The following is a 26,579-nucleotide window of genomic DNA, read 5'->3' as shown; positions in this document are numbered from 1 at the left end:
AAGGCGTGTTTAGTATGCTGAACCCTAACAGTGGCCTGACACCTGTGCATGGAGATCAGCCACCACCTGGAGCCAAGGTCTCTGCATAGCTGAGGGGCCTTGTCCCCCATGTCTACCTGTCTTCCTGAGTCCTCCCCACTTCTTTTCCTGCAATTTCTCTGCAGATGGCCCAAAGCCTCTAGCTCTTATAGGTCCACCTGCAATTAACTTTTCTTTCCTATTTTAAAATCCCAAGAGTGAATCATACATCCTCCTCTGTCCAGTCAGCTCTGGCTGTGGGAATGGGAGTTGCCATATTGGCTGTGGGATGGCTACATCTGGAGATTTGAGGGCAGATGAAACAAGTCTATGGAGCTTGGGAGGCAAATGCTCTTCCTCTCCACCCCTCTACAGGTTGCCTGAGAGCAATAATTTTCTGCATTTTTTAAAGGAGTAAGACTATATATAGAAATATTGAAATTTGGCCCTAGGCAAATGTGAAGTAGGTGAAGTTTATTTTTGCATACCTTTCCTCACTCTCTTCCACAGTAGAAGTTTTTATTTAGAAGGCACTTCAGGGATTGCCAGCATTTCTAAACTTTGCAAAGCTATTATCAGGCAGAAGCTATGAAAGTAGCCTCTAAGGTCAGACTGGGTTTCCAATCTGCTTCTCCAAGCTTTGTGACCTTGGGCAACTAAAGTCAGCTTGCTAAAACCTCAATTTCCCTATCAATAAAATGATGTTATTAATAGTCTGACCTCAGGGTGTTTGCAAAAGTTAAATGAATGTTGAGCTTTCACTCTTGTGCTTAGGGAGAGCTTAATGAAAGTATGTTTTGGTGTTTTTTGTTTTTTTTTTTAAACTAATAAAGACCCTACCCATGATAATACATTGCTGATACAGTTTCTGCCTTTTTTTCCTCCCAAGCAAACTGTCTTTTCTCTACCTCTTGCCACATTTTGTAAAAAACCTTTGCCTCATTCCTGTCTTTTCTCTACCTCTTGCCACATTTTGTAAAAAACCTTTGTTCCATGTGCCACTAACCAGACTGCAGGTCTGTAAGTCCCTGGCAACCCATCCCTGTCCTAGCTATTCAGCCTTATTCTCCTGGGAGGACCTGGTGCCATCCTTCCTTCAGGGGCCCACGTGGCTGATGAAGTCTGTTTGTAGTCCACCAAAGAGTGGAATGTTGAACTGTGGCATTTTAAGGGAGCAAAGAATGAACTACCGCAGTATACCAAAAGTCACCTCACAGGGAACTCAGGAACTTAATTAACTATGTTAGGACAGATTAATTATTAAGTTTGAATCTGTCAGCCCTCTCTCTGAATCTAGTGGTTCTATAACTGTGGTTTCAACTAACCTTGGATCAAAAATATTGAAAAAAAAATCCATCTATACTGAACACATACAGACATTTTTCTTGTCATTATTCCCTAAATAGCACAACAATAATTTGTATAGCATCTGTATAATACTGTGTATTAAGTATGCTAAATAATCTAGGGATGAATTTAAGTACACTGGAGGATGTGTGTAGGTTTTATTCAAATACTACACCATTTAAAGAATTTGAGCATCCAGATGTTTGGTGTCTATCCTGAAAGCAGTTCCCTCAAGACACTAAGGGATGAGTGTATTTTAGATTAAAATGTTAGGAAGGAATGGTTTGTCAAAAAGCCTGACATTATGCTGGGGAAATAGCTCAGTTGGTAGAGTGCTTGCCTTGCATGCACAAGGCCCTAGGTTCAATCCCTAGCACCACCCAAAAAAAAAAAAAAAGAAAAAAAAAGAAAAAAAAAAGCCCGATCATGGTGTTCCTTCCAACTGCTGTTCAAGGCTGGCTGTGTTTCAGTCAGTCTGAATGATGCCCTATCTATAGGGAACCAGGCAGTGGCGAGATGACCCTGGCCAAGACAGGATACAGGGGCTTCCTGCCTAGCCTGTCTCTCTCATGGTCACAGATACTTGCTTTCAAATATGTGCTTTTGGAGTATTTTTTTTATTAGAATGGATTTATATTCTTATATAGAGAAAACAGGGACTTCCCATTGTAGCTGTCCTGGTATCTGCAATGGTTAGAAGCTAGGTGACTTCTAGGAAATGAGTTTCCTCTAATGGCATACCTATCTGTCCACAAGCTGAATTGCTTCAGCTGTTCATATTATATGTTTGTTTATATCCTGCTCCATTCCAGGGGCCACTTGTAGATTTATTCAGCAGATGTCACCAGACTTTGCTGACGATTATTTGTGATTTGAGACAAGATCTGCTTTTCAGGGGATAGGGTCACTAAGATGCACTCAGCCACCGTTAGCAGGCTGGATTGCCACTGATTCTGTATCTCCTTTTACCACCCATGTTTCTTGCACAAGGGACCCAGTAGGTTCTCTTGGAGGTGTATTTTAAGATGTCAGAATTTACTCATGCTTAGAAGAAAGAAAAGGAGTAAATCTCATGCCAAGTTGTAGTAAGCCTTTGGCTATGTATTAGCCATGGTGTGTGGGCACAGAAATCCCTATGAATGGAAAGTTTGCTATTCTACAAACATCCAGGTCAGCCAAATATGGGAACCCTGCACACAGTGGCCATATCCTATTCCCTTCCTTTACTTGCCTGCCCTGTTAGTTATGATGGGACTCTGTAGTCCACAGCTAGAGTCCCCTACTGACTACTCTCAGGAGCCAGGGAGGCTAGGAAACCCCACTCCCCTCGCCTCAGTTGCTGGCCACGGTAGTGACTGTGTTGACCAGGATCCCGCAGTGTTGAACCAACCCTAGGCTGAAGGAGGTCAACTGTCTCAGACACTTTCCCCACCGTTTAAGCCCACAGCCTTATCTTGGCATTTTGAGTTTTACTTTGAAAGTTGCATGAGGGGCAGGTGGGATGAGCTAAAGAAAAAGAACCCGGTATAGATCAGGAGCTGCTATGGCTTCTGTCCCCTCAACAGGTGTTGAAAGCCTAACCTTCAGTACCTCTGAATAGTACATCATTTGAAAATGGGGTCTTTGCTGAAGATCAAGTTAAGACGAAGTCATTAGGGTGGATCCTAATCCACGTGTCTGTGTCTCAATAGACAGGAGACATTTGGAAACAGAAACAGATATGACCTGATGGAAGGTGATATGAAGACACAAGAAGAGCCCACCCGGTTTCTGCCACCCTTGTGGACTAATGCAGGGCCCTTTCTCAAGGCCTAGAATAGAACTGCCCTCCTCTGTCTGGTCTGAGTCCATTATGCCATTGGGTCTGGTTGGGGCCAACAGACTGTCTTATTATCATTACTCAAAATTTGAAGATTGCTTTGCTGTTCGTACTTTGGGTTGGCACCAGGGACTGCTGATGGTTGCCTGACACTTCCGATACTTTCCCTTGGTACTTTCTGAACTGCCCCAGCCCGCTGTCCTCTTGAGTACTACCTGCCATCTCCTATTCTACTCATGCACCAGAACTTGTTTTGAGCCGGTAAAAGATGCAGATGAGAAGATGATGGACAGGAAGGAAGAAGGGAAAGAAGTTCTTATCATATTCACAGCCACTAAAAGCGTGAGGCACAGCACAACATGCAGGGCCGCGTGGGAAACCGGGATGAGCAGGCAGAGTGGGAGGGGAGCAGCGAGTGGGAGTCTTGATTGCAGATTGCACAGGAAGGTGTGGGTAAAGCCAGGAAGCCAGTGGTATAGACGTGTGACTGAATAGTTTGAATAGTTGCAGCGGGGTTCCGGTATGATCCCCAGAGGTCTGATTCCTGCCCTATAGGGATTGGAGCAAAGGAACAGCATTCCCTGTTGACGTCTGATGGACTGGCAGAGGGTACGGATTCTGGATTAGTTGGTTTGCACATCTGAGGCATGCTGACACGTGAGTTGTTTGTTACCTGTAGGAATTAGTTAACCCTGGGTCTGTAAGATCCTAAATTCCAGAGCATCATGAAAACAAGAATTAACAGTAAGTGTATTTACATTATCCAGCTATACACGTTTACACAACTATGTGTCTCTACCTCCCTTCTGCCAATCTGTGCTTTGAAGGATTCACAGTCAGGTTCACGAGGCTCTTGACAAATATAGTCTCGGTAGCATATGCAAGATGTACTCAGTTAATTGTCAAAAGACTGTCTGGAAAACTCCTATTATTTACTGCCCTCCACCCGTGGACCCTCATGTTCCATTTGTGTTTTTTGTTTCCTTGTTTTTCCATTCCCCATTCCTCTGGGGATAGCCCTCTGCCTTGCTTCAAGGAACCTTTTCCTCCATCTCTTGGGCCATGTCATCTAAGTGAGACTAGCGACACCCTCAGATTTAGGGGTGGACTATTGTAGTAGATAGGACATCAGAAGTCCCCTAAAAGCTTTGTTCTCAGGGTGGTGCTCTGGAGAGGTTGTGGAACCTATAGGAGGTGGGGCCTCCTGAGAAGTTATTAAGTCATTAGAGGTGTGCCTTTGAAGGGGATTGGGGGGGGGGGGGCTCGGCCCCTTCCTCTCTCTTTGCTTCCTGATCATGGGGTGAGTGGTTTTGTTCTGCCATATACTCCCACCATGATATGCTGACTTGTCATAGGCCCCAAACCACAAGGTTGACCAAGCATGGACTGGAACCTTAAAAACTGCGAGCCAAATTGACCTTTTTTTCTTTGTAAGGAATCCTTTCAATAAGCATTTTCTCAGGCATTTCATTCTAATCAGGGAAAGCGGACTAACACACACGTTATTTGGATTTTATGAACCATCGTTTCAGGCAAAGTGAGTGAACCAGATTAGATCAGTCAGGGTGAGTGTGTATGTGTGTGTGATCCTAGTTTGTGGTAAAATGTTACAGCAGTATATATATATGTATATATATATGCACATGTATGTAGTGCAGCTATATTGTTGGCAATATGTAACAGTTTACCATAAGCTTAGTGTCTTCTAAATTAACATAGATTTATTATTTCATGATCCATTATCTCACGGTTCATTATCTCACAGTTCTGGAGACTAGATCGGACATTTCACAGAGTTAATGTCAAGGTGTTGGTAAGGAGAGTTCCTCTCTGGAATCTCTAGGAGGAACTAGTCCTTGCTCTCCAGGCTTCTAGAGCCTGACCCGTGTCCACATGGCCTCTTGCTCTATCTTCAGTGCCAGTAGCAGCGGGCTGAGTCCTCCTCACATTTTATCAATCTGACTACTTCCGGAGTTACATCTCACTCTCTGAGCCCTTAATTTCTACTTTTAAGGATCCTTAGATGACATTGGACTCACCTGGATAATCCAGGGCATTTTTTTTTTTTTTATCTCAAGGTCCTTCATCAAATCTGCAAATCCCTTTTGTCATAAAATGTGCCATAGTCACAGGTTCTGGGAATTAGGATGTGGATATCTTTAGGGGCATTATTCTGCCTACCATAGTTGGTAATACTTGGTTTGGGACTTTTCTGGGTCTGCTGGGAGGAGAATCTCCTTCTATTTGGACTCCTGAGTAGATAGGCTTTCATTCTGGAGCATAGGCAGCCATCTTGGGACCATGGGAGGAAGTCTGCCAAATAGTGGGGCCCACTAAGAAAGCAGACCTGAGCCATGCAGGGAGCAGGACCATGTCCCAGTGACATCCTTAGTGCCACCCAGGCCTACTTTTCTTCAGACTTCTTGGTCATCAAGTTAATCTGTTTCCAGCCACTGTCGTTATATTTCTCTTGCTTCTGAAGTTGATAACAAAGGCTCTTCAATGCTCTTGGAGCAGAAGGTGCAGTGTATTGAAAACATGCAGATGGGTTTCCCATGGGCAGAGTGTGACCATGGCACATTGTTCTGGTGGTAGGAATTCTTCTTTACTTGGGTCCTGATCTCTTTCTATTAATCTCTCAAGTTCTCATCAGTTCTTTCATCTGTGCAATGATGGGGTTGGATGCACAGCATGTTATTGATATCTACAGATGAATATTCATTAGACTTCCCAGGAACAACTGAACTAGCCCATCCTTTAAGATCATTATGCTTAATTTCCTTCTTTAACAGTCAACAGAACTAGACCCTCAGGAGCTAAACAGCTTCACTGCAGAGTGAACCACTTGGAAATAGCCCAGTGAGAAACAAGGATTCCTGACTGCTAATCCCATTACACCACATTTCTAAAATTCCTTGACCTAGTTAGTAAGTGAATTCACCTAGAGTGGTTTTTTTTTTTTTTTTTTTTGCCTAAAATTTATAAAATCTAATGTCATTCAATGAGATAACTCCAGATGTTTTGAGTCTCAACCTGAGAAATGACATAACATTTAGAATGTCTTCTTTTGCTAAGTGTATTTTTATGACATGAAGTTATTGTATTATGTCAGTTTCTTCCCAGTATACCTCTCACTGACAGTCTTTGAAGTACCAAAGAGGTAGATGGTTCCAGCATCTTCTCAAAGCCACTCCTAAGACCAAAGAGGAATACTGAGTCCTTGAAACAGGAAATTTACATAACAAAATACAAATTAAATCTGGGGGATTCTGAGATCTGTGAGATTGAAAGTAGATTCAATCTGAGGTCTGAATTACACTTTGTGATTAGGCAGTGATTAGCCTTTACATCTAGTATATTCTAGTGCCTCACCTCACTCCTTCAACCCTGGCCCATGAGAAGCTGTTCAGTTCTAACTCTTGCTCCACTGCTCATCACCTGTGGCCTCACTTGTATGGCTCCTGAAGAAGGACTGATAGTGACGAGGCAGAGATGCACCACAGCTCAGAGGAGGTCTTTCTCAACTAGAGAGCAGCATTCCTGTTGAAGCAGGAGCAAACAAAGAGATGGAAGGGAAGTTTTAAAATGCATTAGGAAGTATAATTATAGTGCAAAGTAAATAAATAAAAAAGACTTTTTGAAATTAAGAGCATTATTTCCACATTACAATTTTTTTCCCCAGATATGGTAAAAATATGATTAGTGCTAGGAACATAATTGCTCTTCTGGAAAACCAAGGGAAGCAAATTATTTATTCCACAGAACAAAGATACTTGGAGGGAAAAGACAAGAATCTTGGAAGACAGATTCAAGAGGCTTAACATGAGTCACAAGAGGACCCAGAGGAGAGAAAGCTAGATAGAAGAGAAGTCGTAGTTAAATAAAAGTCAAGAAGAAAAGTTGAAAAGTCAGGCAGAGTTAGTGAATGTTTCAAATGAGGTGAACCAATATTTCCTGGTAAAATCCTAAAATTTTATAGATAAAGAGAAAATTTGTATATCTGAACAGGCAGAATTGAAAGAATTAGTTTAATCCAAGGCTTCATCATCAGCATCAGAAGGGGATAGAATATTACCAGTAAACTTTTGGGACAAAACTATTGTGATAGGAATCCCTCTAACAGTATCTTGGGATTGAGTTACACTTGAGAAAGAAGGAGGGATTACTAGAAATGAGTGGAAGGATCTGGAATGTCCACCTCTTGTCTCCAAGGCACCATGACAGGTCACAGTTATAAGAAGGGGAACCACATTTATTCAGAGTACATCTGAGGTTCTGGGGCACAAACGGGGACACTAGAAGGGGGACCACAAAGCGCTGGCATTCATTTTGTTTAGGCCTGGGCTTCTCTGCTGTCTCATGAGGTAATCAGGGAATAGTAGCCTTACCAAAACACAGCCAGCTTATTGCATCCATAGGTTCAGCCAATTGCCAATCAACATTTGAAAAAGAAACCACATCAATTTGGAGTATGTCTGATTTTTCTTTCTTATCAGTATTCCCTAAACAATTCAGTAGAAGAATTAGTCAAGTAGCATTTATACTGTATTAGTTATTTTAAGTAACAGAGAAATGATTCAAAGTATACAGGAGGTTGTACTTATGTTGCATGCAGAAATTATACATTTTATTTTATATAAGAGACTTTAGCATCTGTGGATTTTGAAATGGGGAAGGGTCCTGGAAACAATCCCCTGTGGATACCAAGGGACAGCTGTAACATTGTATGGGTCTCTTGTAGTTCTACCCAATGCCAAGGACAGGATGGGAGTGGATGGTCTGCATTTGTGGTCTTTGTCCTCTGTGGTAGTGAATTGTGCCCACAGTCCTGTACCTGCATCCCAGCCTGCTTCCTTCCCAAGGCAAAAATTTGCAAGTCATACAGGAATTGTGCACCGAGATATTTTGTCATTTTCAGTGTCACTTGTACCTTGGAGACCTATATTTACAAGCCACTTTCCGCTGGACTTAACCATAGGTTTATTTTTAAAACCGTACCCAGAGCCATGGGCCAAAAAAAGACCTTGGCAAGTCACTGAGTCCATCCTCACACATTAGAGAGAATTGTACTTAAGTTCCACCTCAGGGGACCTTTTGTCAATGACACATGTCAGGGAAAATACTCAGAAGGAGGGCTTGGAATTGGTTCACCTTCGGGTGCTAGCTGGGAATGTAGCTCAGTGGTAGAGTCCCTGCTTAGCATGCACAAAGCCCTGGGTTCCATCTGCAGCACACACAAAAATGCAACAACCTGAGATATTCAATCCCTTTCATTAAAGGGACATTTTTCATATGTTTACAGATGTTCTATTGGTCACCGACCAGAATAGCACTGTGAGCTCTGAAAAACAAGGTAGCAAAACCACAAGCCAAGGGATGATGTAGTTAGTGCACTAACAATTTTTTCCTCTTTCCACATTTGTTTTACTTGGTGCATTATAGTTGCACATAATGGTGGGATTCATACTTGCACGCAGAATAACAATATAATCTGGCTAGTGTCGTTCTCCAGCATTTCCCCTCCCTCCCCATTTCCCACCCCTGCTCCATCTCCTTTACTGAGCTCCCTTTGATTTTCTGGAGACCCCACTCACCTCCGCCATCTTCCTATTATTTTTCATCTCTAGTTTCCACATATGAGAGAAAACATATGAGCCTTGACTGAGTTTGGCTTCTTTGGCTTAACATGGTGGTCTCGTGTGTGTGTGTGTGTGTGTGTGTGTGTGTGTGTGTGTGTGTGTGGTGAGAGAGAGAGAGAGAGAGAGAGAGACATTTATTTTTTAATCTACTTATCTGTTGATGGACACCTAGGCTGGTTCCATAATTTGGCTATTGTGAATTGTGCTGCTATAACTATAGGTATGCATGGGATCACTGTCATGTGATGACTTTAATTCTTCAGGATAAATGCCAAGGAGTGGCACAGCTGGATCATATGACGCTTCTAGGCCTCCTCTTCTGAGGAACCTCCATACCAGTTTCCACACTGGTTGTACTAATTTACACTACCACCAACAGTGTAAAAGCTTTACTTTTTCTCTACATCCTCTCTAGCATCAATTATTCTTTGTACTTTTGAGGACTGCCATTCTGCTGTTGTGAGATGAAATCTCAGTGTGGTTTCGATTTCATTTCCCTAACTGCTAATTTCCCTAACTTTTGACTTGGTTAAAAAAATTCCTGAATTTTTTCCCATGTTTATTGACCACTGTATTTCTTCTTTTTTGAGAAGTGCCTGTAGAATTCATTGGCCTATTTATTAATTGGATTATTTGATTTTTTTGATGTAAATTTGTTTTTATTTCTTTACATAGTCTAGATAGTAATCTTCTGTCAGAAGAGCAGCTAGCAAAGATTTTTCTCCCATTCTGTAGGTTCTTCCTTTACATTCCCAATGCTTTCCTTTGCTGTGCAGAAGCTTTGTAATTTGATGCCATCCTGTTTATTAACTCTTGGCATTATTTCCTGAGCTTTAGGAGGTCCTATTGAGAAAGTCACCACCTGTGTGCCTGTGTGCTGCAATGTTGATCCTACATTTTCTTCTAGAAGTTCCGTGGCTTCCCTGGTCTTTGAATCAAAAGGTCTTTGATTCCTTTTGAGCTGATTTTTTTTTGACTGCATGGAACACTTTCGACTATTCTATGGCTCCATGGTCTCGAGGTAAACAGCCTCCTGAAACCACAAAGGTTCCAAAACCCTCAGCACAGCGACATTAAGAGCACTGATGGAGAATGAAGTGGATGCTCCCCATGAGTCAGCTTGGGCTGCCCCATCAAAGGACCAGATGAGGGGGTCTTAACCAACACACAGTAGGTTCTGAGCTAACCAACACACAGTAGGTTCTGATGCTTCTGGGGGCCACGGTCAAGAGGTCGGCAGGGTTGGCCTTCTCCAAGGGCTCTCTCTTTGGTTGTAGGTGGTACCTTCTCCCTGCATATTCTCCTGATCTCCCCCCTCTCTTCCTATGTGCGTGTCCTAATCTCCTCTTCTTATAGGGACACCAGTCATATTGGATTAGGGTATACCCTAAAGACCACTTAATTAATACCCCTGTCTCCAATCTGAGGTTCTCATCGTGTGGGATTTTAGCGGGGACACCCTTCAGATCGCAGCAGCTGCAGAGATCTGATAACACCAGGACCATCAAAGTTTTATTCCTAACCCCTTCTTCACAGCCCTGTTCCATGTTAACATAAACTGTGAGAGATTCAGAAACCAGAAAGACACTTAAAAACGCATGCTTATAGGGGGTTTTCTCTCAATATATAATATATGTATTTATATGTCATGATATAAATATTTGTTTGATATATATATATATATATGTATGTATGTGTATGTGTATGTATGTATATATATATTTCCCCCCATTCCAAAGGAGCATAAATTATTTGGAGGATACAAGAAGTCTTATATTTAAAGATTTAGTCAGGACATTTGAAGTTTAAGGTTTTTTTTTGGAGAAGGGAATATTAATCCCAGACAGAAAAACCCCTTTGGGAAAGATTCATATTGTCAGAAGGATTCAGAGAACAATGAAGAATTGGTAGGATTAGAGATTTTAAAAATAATACTTTTAGAACGAGCAGGAAAATTCCCATTTGGGGGTCTAGGGAAAAGTGCCATTTGGACAGAATCTAAAATTTTGATCCAACACTTTTAAAAACTCCTGGTACCAATGTAGTCATGTGGTTCACCTTAGGAATATTAAGAGATATCATTTGTAATTTGATTTTTTTTCATAAATTTGTCATATGTATGGAATATATTCCTGTGTGCATTATTTTGAAGCATATTGACTTTTTATTTTAAAATGTTCAAAAAAAATTACAAATCATTTCAAAATACACATACAACATAAAACCCACCCTCCGAGCCATCTTGAGGTGCCCGCTTCCGCGATGTTGAACAGTCCCATTGCTGTGCTCACTCCCCAGCAGAACCTTTTTGTTTTACCTTGTTCAGCTGAAACTCTACACAGGTGAGAGTTGAGACCATGACACCTCTTCCCCAGGGCCCTGGCAGCCCCCTTGGCAATACATTGTACTTGGTTTTCCTCAGCATATATATATTCGTAACTTTTCTTTTTACTCTTGTCTACAGTCCATAGGGGTAGACTGGGAGCCTGCCCATTAGCACCTGATAGATCTGTAGTAGCTTAACTGTCAGATGAAGGTCATCATTTTAGTTACTTAGATGAAAATCCATTTACATAAATAACTCCCTTTGGAGTCTTTAAATAAATGGACTTTTGCACCCACTCCTTCTCAGTATAGATATTTTCATATCCATGGACAGACTTATCTATGGATAAATCTATATCCATTCTATAAAAGGATGGAGACAAAAGATGACATACAAATATAGACCTTCATACAAATACACATACAAATATAGAGCAGTTCTGATGATATTTTTCTCCATCCTTAATTATTTGTTGAAAGTGAGTTCTTCGAATTAAATGACTTATTACCTTCTACCTTCTACTCTCTACCTCTCTTTTAATATATATATATATTTTGCCGAGTAGCCCTCATGTACCAAATACTACTTCCAGAGCAGTGAATAGGCATACTTACTTTACATACTTACAGAGTTTTGGAGATCGTCCTTTAAAAAACAAAAGTTGCATGTGGTTTTTGAAAAATCAAGTAGTAAAGAAGAGTTTGTAATAAAAGCGAATTAGCCATCCCGACCGGATCTGTCTCCCAGTCCTGCTCCTTGGACCACACCGCTGCTTTAATGGCTTCTGTTTTTAGTTGCTCTGCTTGTTAATCTCCACATCTCAAAATAATATTCTTCTACTATTGCGTGTGCACGCACGCGCACATGCACACCCCCACACACACACACACACATTTGTAGCACACTGGGTTACTTCCTTCTGGTGAGATAAGGTTTTAATTCCATGATATGATCCTCAGTCTTTCCATTACCCATCTCTTAAATTGCTGCGTTATCATTTCCCTTCTATTTAAATCTCTCTGCATTTGCCAGAATAGTGGTGTTTCCCTGGACTGGCTTTAGTGAGTGCTGAGGACTGGGGCTCTTCTACCCCTTCCTTCCCCTCTTCTTTTCCACCTTTTGCTTTTGTCAGCTGTTCATTTTATTTTCTCTCCCTCTTTCTTTTCCTTCTTCCCCCTTTCAAATTCTTCCTTTGCTCATATATATATATATATATATATATATATATATATATATATATATTTTTTTTTTTTTTTTAACATTTTGAAGGTCCATAAAGTTTATATTCATTCCCTCCTGGAATCATGATAAGGTCCTCATTGCTTTGTCCAAAGGCTCAGTCTACAAGTTTAAAGTCCATTAAATACTTCTACTGTGGCTACTTGCAGACTGCTCATTGGGGACCTAAGTGACATGTTGATTCCATTTCCTTCTCTGTCAGGATACTTGTTCTACGTAAAGGAAAACTTACCTCCTACCAAGGCCAGATGGCTTCTGTTTTCTTGCATTCTGTAAATTATTCAATCACACATTACTTTGATCCCTGTATGAATCCTAACTTTCTTGGGTATTTTTTTTTTTTTTTTTTGCCTGGACTGTCTTGTTTTTCCTATCACAAAAATTATATGCCTTCCTATCTTCCAGTTTACTCATCCCATCTGGTATTTTTACAGCTTTGTTCATCTTGGAGTCTGCTGAATTCTAATTTGGATTTACTGCTTTCTAAGCCTCCTGTAGGTCTAACATCCTGAGATTTCTTTGTGCTGGACCTGGGTTAGTTCTAGCATTTCTTATTTATTTATTTATTTTTTAAATACATGACAATAGTGGAATGCATTACACTCATTATTAAACATATAGAGCACAGTTTTTTGTAACTCTGTATAAAGTATGTTCACGCCAAATTATACCATTATACATGTACTTTTTTTTGCATTACAGTTCTTAATACACATAAGTAGCATATATACACATATATACCATATAGCATTTCTTAAGGGAGTGTATTTTTATCTTTTTTTTTTTTTCTGGAGTACATCCTTGAGGGACTTTCTCAGAAAAGGACATCATCTAAACATGATTTTGTTTTGTCTCTATACATTAACATATTAAAAATTTTTAGATCAGGAAAATTTTCCTTCAGGATTTTGGTATTGCTTTGTTATATTCCAGCATCGATTATCGCCAATAAATTCTGCTTTTGATCTGATAGTTGCAGTTTGATAACTTCCTCGTCTCTGAAGGCCTTTCAGGATCTCTTCCTTATTTTTCACTGTGGCCTGACAGCCCAGTGTATTTTGTTAAGAGGACTTGTGTATTTTGTCAGCTCTGTGAAAATTATTATTTTTTTCTCTCTTTCTCTTTCTTACTTTCTCATTCTGTTTTCCCCATCTTCCTCCATTTCCTGGAACTTCTAATATAATTTCCTTTCTGAAGTATTTTTTTCTGATTCTACCTTTTTCACAGGATTCTATTTTTGTCTTATGGGTGCCTTTGACTAGAAACCAGTAGGGATTTTTGGTTTGTTTGTTTTGTTAACCTAAACATTCTCTGGGCCCAAATTAGTTCTGTTGTAACATTGTGTTCAAAACAGATTTGTCCCAACATTTAGAATAACTCTGCCACTCATTTTCCCCTCTCCTGTCCCCTGACTGCCAAGACATAGTCTTCCTGTCCTTAACTTAATTCTCTTTTTAAATAGCTTTTTTGTTGCTGCTAAGGGATTGCTTTTGAGAGATTCTCTACTATTTCAGCCCTTCCCCCAGGTCTCTGCCTGGTAGATCTTCCCAGCCTCCAAGGTCTGCCATACCCATCTTCTCAGTGACACTCCCAAACCTCTCCTCCAGTCTCACTCCTGTACAGCTTAATATCATTTGAGAAATTTTAGGAGAAAGCCAATCATTGTTCTAATGATTTTAAGACTGGAGGAACTATTGGAAATTCCAAGAACATCGAATGATTGTACGTTTACTCAGAATAAGGTTTACCTTAAAATGTGATTGTCCATCATCAGTGTTTTCAGCTATGACTGTGTCGAGCTGTAGTGATAGAAACCCCCCTCCCAGCAGCAGCTTCGGAATGATTGTCTCTGTAGAATAAGCCCAGGCATAAGTGGTTATTGGAGTTGGAGCAGTAGCTCTCTAAATTAGTCAGGTCTGAACATCTCTGTAGTTTACTCTGCCAATCCTTCATGTTTCCAAGGTGGTTGCTGATGCTCCTACCACCATGTCTGCATTCAAAACAGGAAGAAGATAAAGAGCCTGGCAGCTGTTGTCCTAGTCATTCCTTACCAGGAAGACAGAGCTTTCATAGATGACCCTATGGCACAGTTCTTGCTTTTGTCTCGTGGCCTAGGACCAGGTCACAGGTGTATTCCTGTTTTCAAAAGAAACCGTGACAATATGGGCCTTCCACCCTTTAAAGTGGGAGGCAATAAAGAAGAAATGTTTGATCAAGAAGAAGCCAGTTTAGAGTGGGCCACAAGAGCCCTGCAGGGAACGGGTGGTGTTTGTGCTCATTTGTGCCAAGGTTCACACTCTATTTTCATAAGAGACCACCTACAATGTCACGGCACTGTGGTGGATGCAGACGTGATGGGCATCCCAGAGGGACTTGTTTGGGGGACAAGGGTAAGTTAGGAAGACCTCGAGCTTAGAATGTCTTAAGCAGAGCCGGGGTGGAGAGAGAGAGGTCTGAGGGTAGGCGATGGCTGGGGGCAGAAAGTGGGGAAAATGTAGATGACCTTGAAGAGAAGGAACTGCTGACTGCAGGTGGGCTTTAGAGCAAGGATTTGGGGTTTTATTTCACTGGCCAGGAAGTCTAAATAGGCATCCGAATCTTCTGGAGGGCTTGTCAGATCACACCGTACTGGTCTGTACTCCCAGAGTGTCTGATTTGATTAGTCTGAGCAGGGGCCTGGGATTTTGCATTTCTAACAAGTTCTAGAAGGGGCCCTGATGCTGCTGGTCCATGCTCAACCCTATGGCATCTTAGACTAAGGCAGTGATTTGATGCAGACTAGCCCAATTTTTTCATCTTAAAAAGAAAACGGGCACGACCACCACTCCCTCACTAGTTTTAGGAGGTGCAATTGTATGAAATTTATTTTCTTAACTTCTTTATTTTTCTTCTGGCATCTGGAGCCTCATCAGGGAGAAACTCCTCCTAGTTCTTCCTAGAAGGAACAAGTCACTTGCCTGCAAACCTACGTTGATATGCAAACTAGATGATCCAGACCAGACCCAGCTCTTTTTATCAGACTCCTTCCCTCCAGGCCCTAAATCATTCCAGGGCTAGGCACTGGACAACTAGGGGCCAGCCCTTAGAGCCCAGGGCCTGACAGAATTTTTAGGACTCCTTAACCGTAAAGTTCACTTGCTTACCACCTTTCCCATTCCTTCCTACAGGAACCTCAACCTGTAGGTTGCTCATACTCTCGCCTTATTCTAGTCAGTTGTTTTGCTGTTGTGAAACTAAAAGACTTGGCAAGAGCAATTTTAGAGAAGGACAAGTTTATCTGGGGGCTCATGGCTTCACAGGTCTCTGTCCATAGACAGCAGGCTCCATTCCTCAGGGTTCGAGGTGAGGCAGAACATCATGGTCGTAGAGTGTGGTGGAGGGAAGTGGCTGAAGGCATCACGTCAGGAAGCAGAGACTAAGCTCATTTTACCCAATATGTACCCCAAAGGCATGACCCTAGTGATCCTCCTCCTCCAGCCACACCCTACCAGCCCGCAGTTTCCCCTCAGTTCGTCCCTATCGACAGGGACTGCAAGTGGAAGAATCTGATGAACATGGTTTTTTTTGTGTGTGTGTGCGTTTGCTTTTGATTTTCATGAACATCATTCATGCAAAGTTTATGCCTAAGTACCTAGTCCTTGGTTTTCGTTAATTTTTATCATATCTTCTATTTTTGTTAATTTTTATCATATCTTCTATTTGCACAGATGACATATTTTTGCATTTTTTAATGAAACATAGTATGGAAAAAAGCCATGAACCTGCTACACGAGTTCAGACCAAAACACAGATAATTGTGTAGATGCCACCAATGTAAGTTTCCTCAGTTCACCGATCAGGTCAAGACTCTCACAAACCACTCATTTCACCTCTAACCCTTCTTGCATTGTCTCACACATGAGCTTTGGGGGGGGACACCTAATATCTAAACCATAATACCCCTTGGTCTCTCTGGCTCCTGCTCAGTGTGGTGCTTCCTCGGGTGGCCTGCTTGGTGTGCCATTGCCGCTGGCTTTGAAGAACCATGAGTAGAAGCTTCTTCACGACGGTCACTTGCAAGTCCAAGTGTCCCACTGTCGATCCCTGATGGTAACACAGCCTGGGTGCATTGCACAGTAGCGATACAGTGCTTGCAAAGCCCTCGCAGAGCGACTTCTAGCCATCAGGCAAAAGGCCGTGGCCATGCATGGAGGGCCTCTTAAGGGGGATATCTAGAGGTGTCGTGAGTGATGAAGGGGAGGTGGAGATGGGGAGCTGGGAGCAAGGCTCTGTGGTGGTCCAGGGCCAAGCTCTGTGGTGCCTCCCTTGAGACGGTGCAAATAGAAACGGGACCATAGGTACTGAAAAGACTCGCCTAAAATTTCATCAGTGTTGCAGACGGACAACAGGTTTGTCTGAAATGGTTTGTGTAGAAGGTACTTTGTGCTTTATGAAGAAGCAGCTTCTCTGCTTCATTCAGTGGTTTCTCTGATGACAGCGAAGACCCCCGTTCCTCGGCTCGTAGGCCTAATACATGTCCTTTTGTGCTGAGGCCTGAAAACCGAGGTTACATGTCAGGGAAGATTTCCAGAGTAAAGATGGACCGTGGCCATTACTTTTCTTCAACTTCACATTCCAGCAGCCTGTACAGAGCCTGTTGTTCAGTGAGACTGTGCTTATTAAGGATGTCACTTGAAATATGTTTTCCTGTTTTTAAAGATTAGCAAATAACTGATGAGCTAAAATTAAACCATTTTGTTCATTGCAGAACTTCTCAGAGCCTTTAATCTTTTCACAGGACTCCTTTCATGGAGAATACGGTATTCACAGTTTGCTAACTCATTTATCCATGGAAACTTTTCCTCTTGAGCATCTTGTGGGTCTTTTTTTTTTTTTTCATGGAACACATTTTGGGAAATGCCACTGTGACCTAACAGTCTGAGGCACAACACTGGTGACAGTCAAGGTTTTCTGTGGGTGGTGTTGATTGTTCTCCTGAAGCACTGTAAGTAGAACAGGACACCATTTTTTTCAGATCAGTTTGCAGGGGCTCCGGTTTGCTTTTAGTCAGTTGAGTAAAAAATTTAAAAAGTCATGACTTGTCCCCCGATGTCAACTCCACAGTGCTGTCATCCTGCAGAGTGACTCAGCGCTTGAAAATGGTGCTTTAGTGCTCCTCTGTCCTGATGATGAACGATGTTCTTTGATTTACAAAGACGAGGCTTAAAATACCAGCCTTCTTAAAAATAGCCTCCCTCCTGGGGCTGCCTCCCTTCCTTGAAGATCAGCTTCCCCAGGTCCAGGTCTTCCGGCTGAGGTGCTTCAGGAGCCGGGAAGTAGGGAGTGTTGGAGAGTGGACCTCCTTTTGCTTCTTCCAGCTCTACCATAACGAATCTTTTTGTCAGTAAAACATGATTCTCGAATTTTCTTAAATCTCTGTGATCTTCAGATAAGCTTACAACCCCTTCCCATTTTTAGGATCAAACTCAAGCAGAATTTGTCTCCAATACAAGATCTTTGGGGATCTTCAAAGGAGAGAGCTGGATACTATGTAGTTACATTATTTTTTTATTGGTTATTTTAATTTATATGTAATTGATGTGTAGTTGCTGTACCTAACTAACAAGATGCCCTAAAACTGGGAACTTATTTATTTTTATTTTATTTTATTTTTGGGGTGTACCAGAGATTGAACTCAGGGCACCCTATCACTGAGCCACATCCCAGCCCTATTTTGTATTTTATTGAGTGACAGGGTCTCAGTGAGTTGCTTAGTGCCTTGCTTTTGCTGAGGCTGGCCTTGAACTTGTGATCCTCCTGTCTTAGCCTCCTGAACCACTGGGATTACAGGCATGCACCACAGCGCCCGATAGTAACTTATTTTTAAGCAAAAAGTAGTAAAAACTTTAAAGCAAGTGTTACAGTTCATATGTGTATGTGTGCTTGTGGGTGAAACTATTCATTGTAGAACTTTTCAGAGCCTTTAATATTTTAATGGGACTGTAGGTGGAAGAATCTGATGAACATGGGTTTTTTTTGTGTGTGTTTGCTTTTGATTTCCATGAACATCAATCGTGCAAAGTTTATGCCTAAGTACCTAGTCCTTGGTTTCTGTTAATTTTTATCATATCTTCTATTTGTTGCACAGATGACATACTTTTGCATTTGTTATGAAACATAGTATGAAAAAAAGCCATGAACCTGCTACATGAGTTCAGACCAAAATACAGATGATTGTGTTGATGCCACCAATATACGTTTCCCCAATCCTGATCTTTGTCTGAGTTTGGCTTAGTTTGCCTATTGGTCTTCTGAAGTTCCATCCATTTTCCTGCAAATGACATAATTTAATTCTTCCCTTTGATTGAATGAAACTCCACGGTGTATACATACTGCATTTCTTTATCCATTCACCTGTTGATGGACACCCAGGCAGGTTCTGTAGTTTGGCTATACTGAATCATGCTGCGGTCAACAGGGTATGCATGCATCACTATTAGCTTGCTGATTCCTATTCTTTTCTTGCTTTCTTTTTATTTTGCTACATATGTATTTATCCCTTTACAATATGTTGTTTATTGGTGTTTGATTTTGAGCTTTATGAAAATAGTTTTATTTAAGTAAAATTTTCTATTCAATATTGTACTTCTAAGATTTCACCCACGTTGTTTTGGGTAAATTTTATTTCCTCCCTCTCTCTCTCTCTCTGTCTCTTCTCTCTTCTCTCTTCTCTCTTCTCTCTTCTCTCTTCTCTCTTCTCTCTTCTCTCTTCTCTCTCTCTCTCTCTCTCTCTCTCTCTCTCTCTCTCTCTCTCTCTTCCTGTATGACATGTCACTACATAAATACATTCCAACTTCTTTATTTTCTTGATGGCTATTTTTTTGAATGCAGATCCCAACCCATTGTGATAGTGAATTTTCAATTTCATGACCTCAGTAGAAAATATTTAGTGTGTATCAAACATAGAAAGAAGGAGGATTGTTCTTTTAAAAGGCATTTCATTTGGATACCCAGTTTCAGTGTTAACTGGACTAGAGTTGACACATTGTTTCTACTATGCTTTTGTTAACGATCCTTAGTTCCAGGCCCTGCATGTCCTTATCCTTTAAGACTGTCAGATGTCTCCATTTTTTTTTTTTTTGCCAAAATGATATGTGTAAAATGGTATTTCTTTGTGGTTTTAATTTGCATATTCCTGATCACTAGCAAAGTTGGACCAAGTTTTCGTACATCTATTAACCATTACAATTTCTTCTCTTAAAAAAGTGCTAGTCTTTAGTCTATTTTCCCATAGATGTGATCTTTTTCTTCTTGACTAGAAGGAATTCTTGACACAGTCCGAATATTAATTCTTTGATGGTGATTTTTTTTTGCATGAATCTTTTTCCAGTATCTGGCTTCTTTTTACTGTTTTTAAGAAGCCATTGTAACAGAAATTAATTTTAATGTGAACATATGTTAGTCTTTTAGAATAGTCTTTATTTTCAAAAGTGTAATTCCATGGTCAATATATAAGATATTTAATATTTTTTTCCTAGAAGTTTTAATGTCTTGCCTTTTATGTTTAGAGTTTTAATTTATTAGGACTTGACATTTATACATGATGTCGAATAGAAACCCTATTTCTCCTCCTGCCTCCATAAAGAATTGGCCCCATACTGCTTATTAAATAACATTTTTCTCTATCTGTTCTATCAGTGAATGTTCCTGATTGTAGATGACACCTTGCTGTCTGTGGTGTCCTGCCTCTCAATGGCTCTGTTCCTGGGTGTTCTTTGTTCCACTGATCATTGTGAACATTGACATAATTAATTTTTTCACTACTGTGACTTTTACAAGTTTTGGTATCTGATATTGAAGATTCCCCAACTTCTTATTCTCAAGGATGATCTTGATTTTTCTTAAGCTCTCTTTTGCATTTTCATATAAATTTTAGGCTTAGCTTGTTAAATTATTATTTTTAATTCGTATTAAAATTTTTTGATTGACATCTTATTAATACGAATGGACATCGTGACAGCATTAATTATTCTCATTCACAAATGCAGTGTTTTTCTCTGTTTATTTGCCTGTATTAGTATCTTTTACTAACTTTAAATTTTTTCTTCCATAGGAATACTGCCCATGTTTTGTTAAATTTATTCTAATTTCTTTGCTGTGTTAAATTAGTTTTTTCCACATTTTTTATTTTGTGCAATATAGTTGGACCTAGTGATGGGATTTGTTGTCACATGTTTGTACATGCACACAATGTAACAATATAATTTAGCCAATGTCACTCCCCAGCACTTCCCTACTCTTCTCTCTTTTTAGGAGATCCACCCCAACCTTTGTTTTCCTTTTTAACTCTCTAGCTTCCACAGAGGACAGAAAACATTAGGACCCTTAACCTTCTGATTTTGACTTATTAAATTATTTTTAAAATTTGGTTTTCTGAGTATTTACTGACTATATTAATTTTGTTATTCTAATCTTACATCTAATCAACCTTTCTAAACTTTATAATAATTTCTGTAAATTACTTTGAGTTTACTTTGTGGGTGAACGTAATCTTCATATGATGTTATTTTAGTTTTTTTTTCCTTTTCATTTTAAAATCTTTTATTTCAGTTGTTTATTGAACTGGAGAGACCGTGATAATAGGAATTCTTATTTTATTCTTGATTTAAAGAGACTGTTTTCATTAAGAATAAGATTTCTAACCAATGTGATTCTGCAACCTGTACACTCAGAAAAATGAGAAATTATACCCCATCTGATTCAAATGTATGATATGTCAAGATCATTGTCCTATCATGTGTAACTAATTAAAACAAATAAAAATAAAGAAATAAGAAATAAGATTTCTAGGCATTTTTTAAAAAAAAATCAAGTTATGGATTTTCCTTTTTTGTAATTTTTCATGAACATGCTTTGAATTTTATTAAATTGTATCTTCGAGAAAGTCTTGTTTTTTGTCATTTGGCAGTGTGATGAATTACACTTGCGGACTTCTAAAATTAACCACTCTTGCATTCTAGCAATTAATCTAACTTGTTCAAAATGTGCTAATTTATTTTGTCTGGAAGTTTTGTATCCTTGTGTTATTAATATATGTGACTGGTTTTTAATTTTCTTTACATTGTCCTTTTCTAGTTTTGGTGTCAAGTCTTAGCATGCATGGCACTTTTTTTTTCTGTCTTCTTATGTTCTTTTTAAGAGATTGATAAGGAGGTGGAGGGTACAACTCTGTGGGTGAGGCCCTGGGTTCCATCCCCAGCAGTGCAAGTAGAGGAAAGGGAAAAAACAGACCAAAGAAAATAAATAACTTGCTATTTCTCCTCAGAAGTCTATTTCTGTTAGAAATAGTTTGATGTATCTATTCTTCTCTTTTCCCTTCATACTTATTGAGTCTTTGTCTTTGTTACAGCCTTTATTATTAGCATAGAGCAAGATTTTTTTTCTAAGCTGTCCATCTCTAGTTTCTAACTGGGATATTTAGACCATGTGTATTTTGTCATCACATTTAAACTTGTGTCTACATTTTACTTTGTGCCCTCTCTATGTTGCTTTGCCCACCACTGTTTTTCCTTTTGCTTCAATTGTTAAGTTTTTCATGATTTCATCTGTCAGTTTGACAGATATGTACTCGATTTCTGTCCTTGCAGTGGTTATCTTTGAATGTTGATCACATTTTAGCTTCACAAAATCAAAGTTGTTATTTTAGCTTCTCTAAAGAACAGACACTAGGAGCTTAGAATATTTAACCCCAAGCACTTTCCCTCCTGGATTTGCATGACATTGTTGTCTAATATCTCAGTTCTATCTTTAAAAGATTTTTTTTTTTTACTTTTAAAATTGACATAAAGTAATGCAATTAGAGAAATGCAAATCAAAACCACTCTAAGATTTCATCTCACTCCTGTCAGAATGGCAGCTATTATGCATACAAACAACAGTAAGTGTTGGTGAGGATGTGGGGGAAAAGGCACACTCATACACTGCTGGTGGGACTGCAAATTGGTGCAGCCAATATGGAAAGCAGTATGGAGATTTCTTGGAAAATTGGGAATGGAACCACCATTTGACCCAGCTATCCCACTCCTCCGTCTATACCCAAAGGACTTAAAAACAGCATACTACAGGGACACAGCCACATCAATGTTTATAGCAGCACAATTCACAATAGCTAAACTGTGGAACCAAATAGATGCCCTTCATTAGATGAATGGATTTTAAAAAATGTAGCATATACACACAATGGAATATTACTCAGCAATAAAAGAGAATAAAATCATGGCATTTGCAGATAAACGGATGGGGTTAGAGAAGATAATGCTAAGTGAAGTTAGCCAATCCCAAAAAAACAAATGCTGAATGTTCTTTTTGATAATAAGGAGCTGATTCATAGTAGGGTAGGGAGAGAGAGCATGGGAGGAATCATGATTATCCAAAGTACAGACATGAATTGGTGTGAATATACTGTGTATGTAACCGGAGCTATGAAAAATTGTGCTCTATATGTGTAATAAGAATTATAATGCATTCCATTGTCATATATAAATAAATAAATAAAACAAAAAATTTCAACTGGTGTATATGATGATAAATAATTACTGTATTGCCCATTTTATTTTTATCTTATTAAATGTCATTTGAAAATTTAAAAAAAAAATTGACATAATGTAAGATCTACTCTTTTGATAGACTTCTTTGAGTTTCAACATGTATATAGATCTGTGTAACGCTGCCACGAACAGAATACAGGATGATTCCCTAGTTCCTCTGGGTTGTAGTCAAACCCTGCCCTGCTCCCCATCCCCAATCCATGCCACCTGCTGCTCCCTTTTCCTTACCTGTGGCTTGGCTTTTCCAGCATGGCATACTGATGGGGTCATTATGTGTGTGGCCTCTTGGAAAGGTCTCTTGTACACTGAGCACTTAGGTGGTGTGGCTGCTTGTCCCTGCACTTCTCCCTATTCTGTTCCTAGGTTTTGCAGAATGGTGTCCCTGCTGCACCCAGAGCTTATACTGTTGTGCAGTGTGTCAACTCGCTGTCCTGTTGGGGCACAGGTGGCTTGCCTCCAGACTGTCAGTATTGCAAGTCGAGTTGTACAAGCATTCACAAATGTTTTGGAGCATGTGGATTTTTTAAACATGAAATCTTGATTGCTCCCTAATAGCTTTTCTGGGTCACACAGCAAGTGAATATATATATATATATTTTTTTTTTTTTTCAGGGCATTAAGGAACTGCCACACTGCTTCCACAGTGGCCATACCAGTTTGCACAGCTCAATCCCCAGCTGTCAGTTGTACTTGCTGTTATAGAGGGGTGTGTGTATGTGTGTGTGTGTGTGTGTGTGTGTGTGTGTGGCCTTTTTGACACTCGTATCTAATTTTGGTATTGATTGACGTTCTCCTAATGGACTATAAGCTTCTCATCTTATGCTCTTTGTCATCAGAATATTTTCCTTTTTAAAGTTTCTGTTCTTTTTTATTTTATTTTATTTTTTACCATTTTAATGAGTTTTTTCTTATTATTGACTTTAAGAGCTCTTCATATAGATACAATTTTTTTTTTCAGATTTCTGCTGCACAAGTATTTTCCGTCTTTTTGTGGGTCATTGGTTCATCTTTAACCATATCTTTCATGCAGCAAAAGTTCTTCTTTTTAAGGAAGCCTTAATATGTGAGTTTTTTTCTTTTATGACTCATGATTTTGATGGTATAGTTAAGAATTGAGTGCCTCAATCAGGGTCAAAGATATTTTTCCCGTGTTTTCTTTAAAAGTTTTATAATTTTAAATTTTTTTATTGAAGCCCTTGCTCTATTTGTGAATTAATTGTTATACAATATGAAGACTGGACTGGAGTTCATATTTTTGTGTATTACTATGTTCCATTGCATTTCCTTAGCTGCTGCTTCTATTAGAGCCGTCTTTGCTTTGGTCTTCCTTGTCTAGGTCTGTTTCTAAATTCTTCGTTCTTTTCTATTGATTTAAGTTTCTGTCCTTTTGCCAACACCATACTCTGAAAAAAAATATATATATATATAATATATATATAGTTGAAGTGGACACAACACCTTTATTTTATTTATTTATATTTTTGTGGTGCTGAGGATCATACCCAGCACCTCACGTGCTAGGTGAGCGCTCTACCACTGAGCTACGACCTGAGCTCCTACACCATACTCTTTTGATTATTTAATTTTTCAGTAGTTTTAAAAATTAGATCATAAAAATCCTACAGCTTTATTTTTCTTTCTAGAAATAGTTCCAGTTCTTTTGCTTCCTTTGTACTTTAGTATCAATTTTTGAGTTGGTTGTCTGTCTCTGTAGCAGACCTTGTTAACTCCGGTTGGCGTTGTGTTTAATCTGTGGTCATATGGGGGGAAAATTGGTATCATTCCTGTGCTGAGTTTTCTAGCCCACAGACCTGGTATGTCTCTGCATTTATTTAGGTCTTCTGTGATTTCTTTCACATGAGTTTGTGACTTTCAGCTGCAGGTTCTGTATGCGTTTTGATGGATCCATACCTGAGCGGTGCATTTTTTTGTAAGCAATTGCCAGAGCTTTTTTTGGGGTGTGTGTGTGTGGCTATGATAGGGCACCAGAGATTGAACCCAGGGGTGCTCAACCCCTGAGCCTCATCCCCAGCCCTTTTTATATACTTATTTTTAAATTTTGAGACAGGGTCTTGCCAAGTTGCTTAGGGCCTCACTAAGTTGCTGAGTCTGGCTTTGAACACGCAATTCTCCAGCCTCAGCCTCCTGAACTGGTCAATGCTGTTTTAACAACTTTAACATTTGTATGATTTTTACTAATATGTAGATATTCAGTTAATTTTTGTATGTATATCTTGTGTCATGAAATCTTGCTGATCCCATTTCTTCTAGGAAATTTTTTTTATGGGTTTCTTGGCATTTTGCATATTCATATCATCTATGGACAGGGACCTCACACCTGGTGGTCAGACCTTGGTGGTGGCTTTTGCCTTTGTTATCAGAGCTCAATGCTTGTTGTTTACTGATCTCTTCTCAGATTTCTGCTACTTTTTCTTGCTTATTTGGGGGAGGCCGAGGTATATGATTGTGGAAACCTGCTTTATTCTGCTAGTGAAAAGTGAGAACCAAAAAACCAAAAATGTGTACAGGAACAAAAGAAATATGTTTGTTGTCCTTAATCCAGGTCCCATTTGGAGCCAGAAACTTGAGAGTGTCCTGTATGCCTGTTTGCTAGTGTGCTGGTTATTTAAGGTTCCTAGAATTGCCTCAGTACACTTTTGTTAGGAGTTTCTGCTATAATATCTCTGTTTCTCTAGGGTTGCTGTAAGAGAAGAGAGTGGCGAGTAATTGTAAGATTGTATGTTTTTTTTCTTAAATTGATTAAAATTTAATCTTACGGATATATTTCTTGATTTTTCTCTTTAGGGCAGAAAAGACTGAAGTCCTGAGTGAAGACCTTCTTCAGGTAAGGTTATCACTGACCGCGTGGCTGAGGGACACCAGAGATGCTTTCCCTTCTAGGACTCGGCCATTGCCTGTGCTTTCTTCCACTGCCCTCTCTGCTCCTCCTACAAACTGGAGATACAACCTTTTGTCTTACATGACAGTGTTTGACATTTTGAATACAATTGACCCCAACTCCCTCACTTCCACTGAAAAGATATTCTAGATATTCTTAGACATCCACTTGGTTTTATTACAAGATATTTGTGAGCTAGGAGGACTTTTTCTCCTGCCTTAACTGTATGCAAGTCCACATCTATAGATTCAAACAACTATGGGTCCAAAATATTGGAAAACGGGCCTGGGGGCATAGCTCAGTGGCAGAGTGCTTTTCTTTCATGTGCAAGTCCTGGGTTTAATTCTCAGCACTGGAGGGGAATGAATGAATGAATGAATGAATGAATGAATGAATGATAGATAAATAAAACGAACAAGCAAATATATATATATACACACACACACACACATATATAGTATATGTTCATATGTAAATAAATAAATTGAGTTACATTGAGAAATTTTGTCAGTCAGTACTGAACACATATAGAACTTTTTTTCTTGTCATTATTCCCCAGTCAATACAGTATAACTATTATTTGTATGAGATTTATATTGATTAGGTTTTTAAAGTAACCTAGAGGTGATTTAAAGAATATATAGGAGGATGGGTGTATGTTACATGCCATTTGATACAAGGGACATGAGCATCTGTAGATTTTGTA

General features: G+C 39.6%; 1 protein-coding gene across 7 annotated transcripts in view; it reads left to right on the top strand.

Annotated features, from left to right (window-relative positions):
* ARHGAP44 (Rho GTPase activating protein 44) overlaps positions 1 to 26,579 on the top strand; it is a 169,898-nt gene that overhangs the window by 59,560 nt on the left and 83,759 nt on the right. For all 7 annotated transcript variants that reach the window (XM_081270539.1, XM_081270538.1, XM_081270537.1 and 4 more), the window contains exon 2: positions 25,780 to 25,819. In XM_081270539.1, the coding sequence (XP_081126665.1) occupies positions 25,780 to 25,819 (40 nt within the window). The remainder of the gene's footprint in view (positions 1 to 25,779; positions 25,820 to 26,579) is intronic.

The sequence above is a fragment of the Spermophilus citellus genome (assembly GCF_964194105.1).
Source record: "Spermophilus citellus genome assembly, chromosome: 17".
Classification (NCBI taxonomy): domain Eukaryota; kingdom Metazoa; phylum Chordata; class Mammalia; order Rodentia; family Sciuridae; genus Spermophilus; species Spermophilus citellus.
The sequence above is the reverse complement of the archived record's forward strand: the minus strand, read 5'-3'. Positions and strand labels throughout refer to the sequence as shown.